This window comes from Pteropus vampyrus, unplaced genomic scaffold, assembly GCF_000151845.1.
Source record: "Pteropus vampyrus isolate Shadow unplaced genomic scaffold, Pvam_2.0 Scaffold7, whole genome shotgun sequence".
In the NCBI taxonomy this organism is placed as follows: Eukaryota; Metazoa; Chordata; class Mammalia; order Chiroptera; family Pteropodidae; genus Pteropus; species Pteropus vampyrus.
This window is the reverse complement of record NW_011888788.1, coordinates 15500340-15509489: the sequence shown is the minus strand read 5'-3', so window position 1 is coordinate 15509489 and position 9150 is coordinate 15500340. Positions and strand designations below refer to the sequence as shown.

The 9150-nt window shown below is 40.0% G+C and overlaps 1 protein-coding gene across 9 annotated transcripts in view; it reads right to left on the bottom strand.

Moving 5' to 3' along the window:
• The window catches only part of CFAP61 (cilia and flagella associated protein 61), a 296212-nt gene that overhangs the window by 54681 nt on the left and 232381 nt on the right, over window positions 1-9150 (bottom strand). For all 9 annotated transcript variants that reach the window (XM_023537747.1, XM_023537742.1, XM_023537746.1 and 6 more), the window contains 2 exons: window positions 6463-6790; window positions 5029-5120 (listed from right to left, as the gene is read on the bottom strand). In XM_023537747.1, coding sequence (XP_023393515.1) covers window positions 5029-5120; window positions 6463-6790 — 420 coding nt within the window. The remainder of the gene's footprint in view (window positions 1-5028; window positions 5121-6462; window positions 6791-9150) is intronic.

Below are 9150 nucleotides of genomic sequence, written 5' to 3'. Positions count from 1 at the left end.
GGATTTTTTTCCTTCAGGTCTATTTTCTTAAATTTGACTTCACAGACAGAGGAATAAACACAGCTGGGCTGGGGCACTTGACATCATGGAATAATCCCTGGCATCAGCTTCACTTGGTAGCCCATCATAGCAAACACTATTTCTGAATTAAATACACATAGACCTATGAGAGTGAAGAATGTGCTCTTCACATGCATTTCTAAGATTAAATACAAGATTTAGAGACTATTTGTTTTTGTCGCCAGCAGCTTTAGGCTTAGTCTCAGATCCTAGATGTGGGAGGCCCCCTCAAAGTTGGGATGCCTTGGTGGAAAAATTGAGTGAGTGTTGGTGGTAGGGTGGCTGGAGGTCCAGAAGAAGGGGCACGGTCAACAGCTCTAGTACAGTTTTAGCACCAAGTTTTTCCAGGCCTCACTGGAGAGCAGAGTCAGCCATCCCACAACATCTTGGCATCCTCCTTCTCCTCTATAAGATTTCTTTATGCTGAGTAACTAAGAAGGGAACCCAGGCACCAAAGGGGCATACCTTGAGATCCACCCATGTGGCTGAAATTCTGATTTCGCAGAGTTTCACTAAATAATCCACTTTCTGCTCACAAGGACCCTATGTTTAGGGGGGATGATTTGGCTAATGCTGAGCACCTCAAGACTCACGCTACTGTGATGTGGAGCCCTGAGAGTTTGCTGGCTGAGAACAGGGAGCCTGAGCACATTTGCCTTCTGATGTCAGCCTGCTCCAAAGAGGTGGTGTTGTGAGCACTGTTTTCAATGACTTCTTGTCATAAATCTGTTTGTTTGGGGTATGGAGGCAGAGGTCTTATTTTTTAATTTACAAATTGAATTATAATCTTTGGGTTGCCTCTGTATGTTTTAGCATATTATAGCCATGAGGGCTTAAAGAATGCAGAAAGCAGCCACGCTGTAGAGAAAGAAACGACATGGGTTATCATAGCTAATCTTAACTATTGAAGTAATTGTGTCCATTTAATGAGATCTGGTAGTGTGTTAACATGACTGGTGGGGGTTGAGGGCATTCTGGGAATTTGGAATGCGTCAAAATATTTTGTATTGACATTAAAGACAATTCACCTACAGACAGGATTCTCAGACATAGATTACCCTTGTAGGGTGGGCAGACCTATCTAAATTTCTTAGGTCATTCCTATACAATTGCTGACAGATCAGGAAAATCCGGCGAAGTCCAGAATGCTTTCTGCTTCTCTTCGAAGAAAATCGCTCCACTAAAGACTTAAGGCAGCTTCCGTCCCGGCTACCCAACAAGAGAGATTCTGGGGTATAGATGATGATATCATACACTTTCCAATTCTGTGGGATGTGTCTAGTTTTTACTCTAAACATATAAGTAAATTGTTAGAAAATTTAGATCTTAAATTTAAGCTTGTAATGGCGTAATTAGTTCTGGTGTGTTTCTTTTTCATTCCCTTTTTCCTGAATACAATTATCCTTTCAAGTTCTTTTATGATTTTGACAAAGGTTGGAAAATGGCTCTGGAATTCATGCCAAATGAAAGACACAGTATTAATCAGACTTGGTGTGCAAGAAACCAAGTTCCCAGCTCTTGTGATGAACACACAATTTTAAATTTAATGGTATCCAAAGCAGAATTTGTTGTGACAAATTTCTTTACTCTGTGGTGTATAAGCCAACAAAGCATGTGGACTAGAATCTGTAAATCAGTTTATTATGTAGATGACTTGGGGTCCCTTTTTCTTCCTTTTGCCAGGTTACCTCTCAGAGAGCTCATGAATTACTAAAGTAACTTCTTACTTAAATATTCCAATTCATGAGTGCTATAAAAGTCTGATAAGATTCATCTGTACAACATATACTATACAAATAGTAATTTAGTTTCTGCAGTGAAATATTGTTCCATGGGCTTCATCCTCGATCATCTGGCTATATTTAGGTAACTGCCTGACCATTTTGGCAGCAATTTTACTTAATCAAATTAATTCCAACCTCAAAAGACTGCCATGGAACCATGCTACATTATTTTTTTCTTGGAGAATAAAATAGAAGAAAAATCTGTTTAGATCTTCTATCCTAATTAAAAAGGAGGCCTACCTGGCAAAATAGTTAATTAAAGTCAGGGGTCCTGTTCAAAGACTGTCATGGTACCAGCCAAAGAATCTATTAAAGTTGCATTCTTATTAAAACTCTCATTATCTAAAAACCTCTTTTGGATCCTCCTCTAACTTTAGCCAATGGTTCATAAATAAATGATGCTGCATGCAAGAAATCACACAGTGTCCTTAAAGAATCTGATTCTGTGTGAAACCAAGTCCAATGTTTTCTAGCTCTTGAACAAATTTAGCTCTAGTTATTTATCTATGATGACCAAATACTCAGCCTTTGAACATGTCATCTGGGCTTCAGTGGCAGATTGTATTCTTCAAAGATGGCCACAATAATATCCCCCATCCTGTATACTCTTCTACAGATTGACCTTGACACTCTTCCCATTGAGAGATGAACTCTATGTCCCCTCTCCTTGAATCCTGGTGGATGGTGACTGTCCCAGCTGAGAGTGTGAGGGAAGTAAATGCTGCGCAACTTTTGAGGCCGGGTCATGAAATGCAATACAGCTTCCGATTTGCTAGTGAAGACACTTATACTCAGAGCCCTGAGCTGTCACATAAGAAATCTGACTGCTCTGAAGATGCCATGCTCTGAGAAAGCCCAGGACACACAGACGGCCCAGGTGTAATGTTCTGGTCAGCCCTCCCTGTGTTTGAGTTATTCCAGCCTAGGTGAGCAACAAGCCTTCGGAAGATCTAACCATTGCATCACCCCTGACCTTCTAGTCTTCTGAGTGAAAGCTCCAGATATTGTGGAGTAGTGACAAGCCCTTCCCACTGGGGCCTGTCTGAATTCCTAACCCACAGAATCTGAGCGTAATCAATAGGTTGCTTCATGCTGCTGTGTTTTTTATGTAGCAACAGAAACTGGAACCTCATTTGCTACAATCTTCTATTTGTAAGAAATTTTTGCATCAGACCACTTATACAAGACACACCTAAAAGAATCTGGGAGAGGCCCAAGGGGAATAAGTTTTGAACACAGAGCATTTCCCCTTTCCTTGGAAGAATTAAATTTCATTATTTATATGGAACTATGATTAACAATATATACCACTGATTGGTCACCTGTTTTTTTTTTCCTAAAAGGTGGTGTTACTTTATGTATGATCCTTAATAATCCCAGAAATACATAGAAGTTGAATAACTTGTTCAAAGTCCATGGGAAGTAAAGGGAAGATCTGGGAGTCCAATCTCCTAAAGGGAGAAGGGTGAAGGGTGAAGGGCCAGTAATCTGTACAATTTGAGTCTGCCCACTTTTGAGGAATTTTCCAACAGCTTCCACTTACATCTCATTGACCAGAACCTGCTGCACGGCTGACCCTATTCACAAGGAAATCTGAGAAATGTGTTCAAGGTGATCATATCATTGATACCAAAAATATTCAGGAGAAGAAAATGGGAACAGAAGTTAAGTTGGCAACTTCCAGTGTTTGCCTCATTGACAAAAAGCAGACATGACATATCAAAAAGGAAACCCCAAATTGACAACAAACACCAGTTTGGGTCCATCTGTCAAAGAATCTTATTTGAGAAGCTTGCCAACTGACCAACCACATGTGTCCTTTCTGATTACTTTGAACCCAGGGGAATCCCCGCTATCACACTTTTGCTTCTCCTGGATGATCCTCCTGGTGTAATTCAGGGAGGGCAGGAGAACAATAGAGTCTGCATGGACTTTCCAGACCCTACACCATTTACTTGCTATGTTGCCATGAAGGTGGTTATTTTAGTTACCTATTGATAAATCATAGGTTACTTTAAAACTTAGTGGCTTAATGTCCTTCAGTAGGTGAATGGAAAAATAAACTGGTACATTCAGATAGTGGAACACTATTCAGCACTAAAAAGAAATGAGCTATCAAGCATGAAAAGACATGGAGGTAACAAATGCATATTACTAAATGAAAGAAACCAATTTGGAAAAGCTACATACTGTATGATTCCAATTATATGACATTCTGGACAAGGCAAAACTATGGAGACAGTAAAAAGATGAGTGGTTCCCAGGGGTCAAGAGGGAGGGAGGGAGGGATAAATAGGCAGAGCACAGAGGATTCTTAGGGCAGTGAAACTACTCTGTAATATAATGTAATGGCAGATATATGTCATTATACATTTGTCTGAACTCATAGAATGTATATCAAGAGTGATCCCTAGGGCAAATTGCAGACTTTGGATGATATCGATGTGTCAATGAAGGTTTATCAATTGTAACAAATGTACCACTCTGGTTGGGATGTTAATGATGGGGAGACAATGCATAAATGAGGGCAAAAGTGTATGGGAAACCTCTGTACTTTTTTCTCAACTTTGCTGTGAACCTAAAACTGCTCTAAAAGATCTTTTAAAAAATAGTGGCTCAAAACCACCATAAAATATTATTATCTTGGTCTCTGAGAGTCAGGAATTGGGAGTAGCTTAGCTGGGAGGTTCTGACTCAAGGTGTCTCATAAATTTGTAGTCAAGATGTTGGTGGGGGCTACATCATCTGAAAGCTTGACTGGGGCTGAAGGATCTACTTCCAAAGCAGCTCCCTGACATGACTAACAGACTGCTAATAACTGGTGCAGGAATCCTCAATCCCTACCATATGGAACCCTCCAGAGGGTTGCCTGGGAGACCTTACATCATGGCAGCAAGTGATCTGGGAGGATGCAGGTTGGAAGCTGTAATGTCTTTCGTGACCTAGCCTCGTAAGTCACATACTGTTGTTTCCACAATATCTTTGGCTAAACAGGTCCCCTCTATTCAGTGTGGGCAGGGACCACACAAAGGTGTGACTACCAGTGGCAGGAGTCATTGAGAGCCATCTCGGGGGCAAGCTACCACGGGCTTTCTGATACACCGAAGACTCTGAAGAGAGTTTCGCCCCCTGTAAACAAAGTGTTATACTTGAAAGTAAAATGAAATTCAGGCATAATACTTACAAAATCAGGCTGGGCCATTTGTACCTCCAAGGGAGTTGGAATGGCAGGCTTGGCAATATGCAGGTAATGGTAAGATCCAGGAAGAATGCCCCCTAGAGGAAATGGCAAGTTTACCACATTTTAATTTAGTTGTTAATGAAATAGGTAACAGAGCTTACATCTGTATGACAGAACAACTGGAGATGCCTACAGTGGTGTATGCTACTCAAACTTTCACACTAAAGTACTGCTATTAGCAAGGAACTCACTGGGATGGTTAGGCTTTACTTAATAAAATCAATGTGAATGTGCCATTATACCCCATAATATAGACAACGATGCTCCAAGAAAATGTGCCAAGCTGATTCTGTGTATTCTGTAATTTCTCATAACTCCTGTCACTCTACCCTATACCTGCCAAAGCTAGACCAAGACCTTTAGAGGCTTTATATATTGCAATGTTTTTCTCATTCCCCATCCCTCTTCCAATATGCAACCAAAAATTTAACAAGTGAATATTATAAAGAAAATTAACAAATTTCTTGTTCAATGCTTTAGAAAACTATAGTTACAGAAGTATAAGCCTGAACTTGCTTTGATTTCTAACACCCATCTTTTCTCTTCCTTTCCCATGGCCATCACCTTTCTTAAGGTCTCATCCAGAATGAGAAGCCGAGGAGGACTTCTCTGAGGCCACTTAGGTAGGTGGAAAAAGACAAGGACTGGGATATAGGGCTTTTGTCTCTTTAGGCTGATGTTCTATTTACTGGCTTAGGGCCAATGGACACACTAGGGATCTATGGATGGCTTTGGGGTCAGTCCTTCAACCTCCTGGAAGTGAATAAACAACTTTGTAAATACACACATTTTTTCTGGTAGAAGGTCTACAACACACAAAGACACTATTTTCAAAGGTATCTCTCACCTCCCAAACATAAAGAAATCCTGTATTACTCATACGATGATCTCCTTAGGGATCAATAAGACTTAGTGGATGAACGTGGACTGTTTTACAGCTGCAAATGGTTTGCCTTATCCATCCAGATAGCAGGCTAAGGCCTGGGATACTTGCAAGGGTCTCTTTATCTCTGAACTTATACAGCGATAATGAAAGTTTAGTAAGAGATCAGGGTATCGCACCATTGTGAGTAACCTCTGGGCAAGTTATGATCATACTCCGGTCTGTTTATATGTAAAATAGTACCACAGTTATTATGTAGCTCATAATAAATGCTAAAAATGCAAAGGACCATAATAATAATAATGCCAGGTCCATAATAAATGATTAAAAAATGAGAGAGAGCCATCCTCTGTTTCTGTGCAAACCCACTGAGGGGCAGAGCAGTCTCCTCACCAAGCCTAAGAGAAACATGGAGGGCCATCCTGAGCACTGACCCAGAACCAACTGGTGGCTTCATCAGGGGGAAGAAGAATACACTGGTGCCTATTACACACCTTTAATCTTGGCTCCCTTGTACATGGGAATGAGTCGGTCGAGATCAGCTGGAGGCTCAGTCACAGGCTCGAGGGTTGGATCAAAGAGACTGAGCATAGCTGCTGCCAACTGGAAGCCAATTTCTTTGGAATTGAAATTGCTGTGAGTCCACTCATTTGAGTAATATCTATTGGAGAATTTGGTGAGGGAACCGGCAGCTCTGATGGCTATGTCATTGGTGTGGAAGTTTGTATCAATCACAAGTCGACCATCATAGACAAGACATGCATCATTGATTGCTTTAAATGTTTCATAATCTACGTTCTTCTCACTGAAGCTAAAGAATGCCTACAAAGTGAACAATCACATTATTACTCAGATATCACTTTTTACCCTCCCAAGAGTGTGAACAGTCTCCAGGGTATTTTATTGTTTGGGACAAACACAAAAAAATATAAATCTACTAAAGTAGTGTGTGTGTGTGTGTGTGTGTGTGTGTGTGTGTGTGTGTGTGAGAGAGAGAGAGAGAGAGAGAGGAGGGGGAGGAGAGGGAGAGAGAGAGAGAAGAGAGGGAGAGAAAGGGAGAGAGACACTCCTTTTTGGTATGAAGAACAAATTAAGATCACCCAATGTCATTCTCTTTTTATCACTTAATCTAGATATCCAGTAAAGAGAAGAATGCCAAATGATAAAACATCGACCATAATTTATTTTTTCCTCCACAAGGGTGTTTACATTCACAGAGACACCACTTTCCTCCCATTCTCCTACATTTTGAATAGCTCTATGTCAGCCGCCTTCTACCTTCCTCTTCCTGTGTCTGACACTTAGGTCTCTCTAGGCTCCTTTTGGGGTCATCTCATCCAATCTTGAGTCTTCAGATTGCCCTAAAACTAGACTTTGAGATCCAAAGAGCTTGTCCCTGCAATATGCCCTATCAGCCTCAGCATCTACCAAGTCTGGTCTCCTCCCTTGCTGCTTCCTACCCTGGTACCAAACACAGTCATTCAGTAAGTATTTTACAGGGTACATAGCATATGTTAGGCATTGTGCTATAGAAGGGCCACAAACCCCTCTACATGCTCCTTAGAAGTGATCTGTAAGCCCCTTCCGTTCTTTGCCCAAATTTCAATGCTTTCTCATGCTCATCTGAACATTTTTTTCTATGTTGATGTTGAAAGTCATTGAAGCAATCCAAGTTAGTTGTTTTTAAGTCTTCATTTGTTGTTGAAGTAGTTAAGTTCAATCATTTTCATTTTTACCTAATGTAGTTTGCCACCTTATTAAAAGTATGCTAAAAAATAAACATATGATATGGATCCTCATCATGGCCACATTCCTGCTTCCTTTATATGCCTGCATTACCCACCTTACTTGCTCCACTCTGTACAAAAATCAGCTGTTCTGGGCCAAAACTAACCCCTTCTAAATCCCTTCCCCACACCCAAGAATAGTGCATGAATGATGAATGATCCCATGGTAGTGACAAGTCATGCATAGCTTTATAAATTTAAATCTAAATTAAATAAAGTTAAACAAAATTTAAAATCCATGATCCTCAGTTGTAGTAGCCTATTTCAAATGCTCAAAAGCTACAGGTTGTTAGTTGCTGCCATATTGAACAGTGCCGGTATGGACTATTTCCATCATCACAGAAAGTTTTATTGGACAGCACTGGATTCAGATTCATCAGCTCTGTGATGTCCTTTATTCTCCCTCAGGGAGCCAACAGGATTTTTCTCTTTGTCTCTGTTCACTCAGCTATGTAGCCCCATCCCAGGCAGTTTCTTTTGAATCTCCTTTAAATTCTTTCTGTTTTGTAACTCTTTCTCAGTGACCAAAGAAAAATATATTTCTTTGAGTCTCTCTCTGACTCTGAATCTTTCTGACCCCCTATTCCTTTTCTTCTCCTACACTCCTTTTCCACCTGTATAAAAGTAGATTTCCCACTCATAAAAATATGGAAAGCCATGATTTGAATTAAAATTATTCATAAAAAACAGTACCATTAACCTCTTGAGCCACTGAAAATGCTCAAAGTTCCCTTCATCATCTTCACAAAAGTTCCTCTCCCTACCCAGATTTTTCCTAATTAAACCTACTTTTTGTTAGTAGCACATTAAATCTATTAGTTCTTGTCTTCCTGGGTTTTAAAGATTACTACTATTGCAATAGTATAGGCATTCACAATTTGGCTACATTTGGGGTTTCTTAGGAGTTTGTGGACTAGATGGAAAAGCAAATGTAACACTGTTCATGCCTTCTAAGTTACAGACCTCTCAAATATAATTCATGTGCTCCTGTAATGCCAACCAAATATTACTGGATAACATATGAAGTAGAAACGTCTGGCCACTCTGATGTTCTGAATAAATATTTAAGACTACTTGTATTTATAATTCTGATTAGGGAGAGCAAAATTCCCTGGTTAGTAGATCGAGAGTCAATGATCTGATAAACTTTATTCATCATGCATTCTGACAAATACTTTTTAAAACTTTTTTTATTCAGCTTATTTAAACTAAAAACACAAACAGTTCACTCCTTTCTCCCACCCCCATTCTCCATCTCTTGCAACCATCAGTCTGTTCTCTGTAGCTATGAGCTTGTTTTACCTTTCTCAAGATGTCACATATAAGAGAGATCATACTGTGTTTATCTTTCTCTGTGTGAACTATTTCACTTTGAATAATGCTCCTAAGATCCAT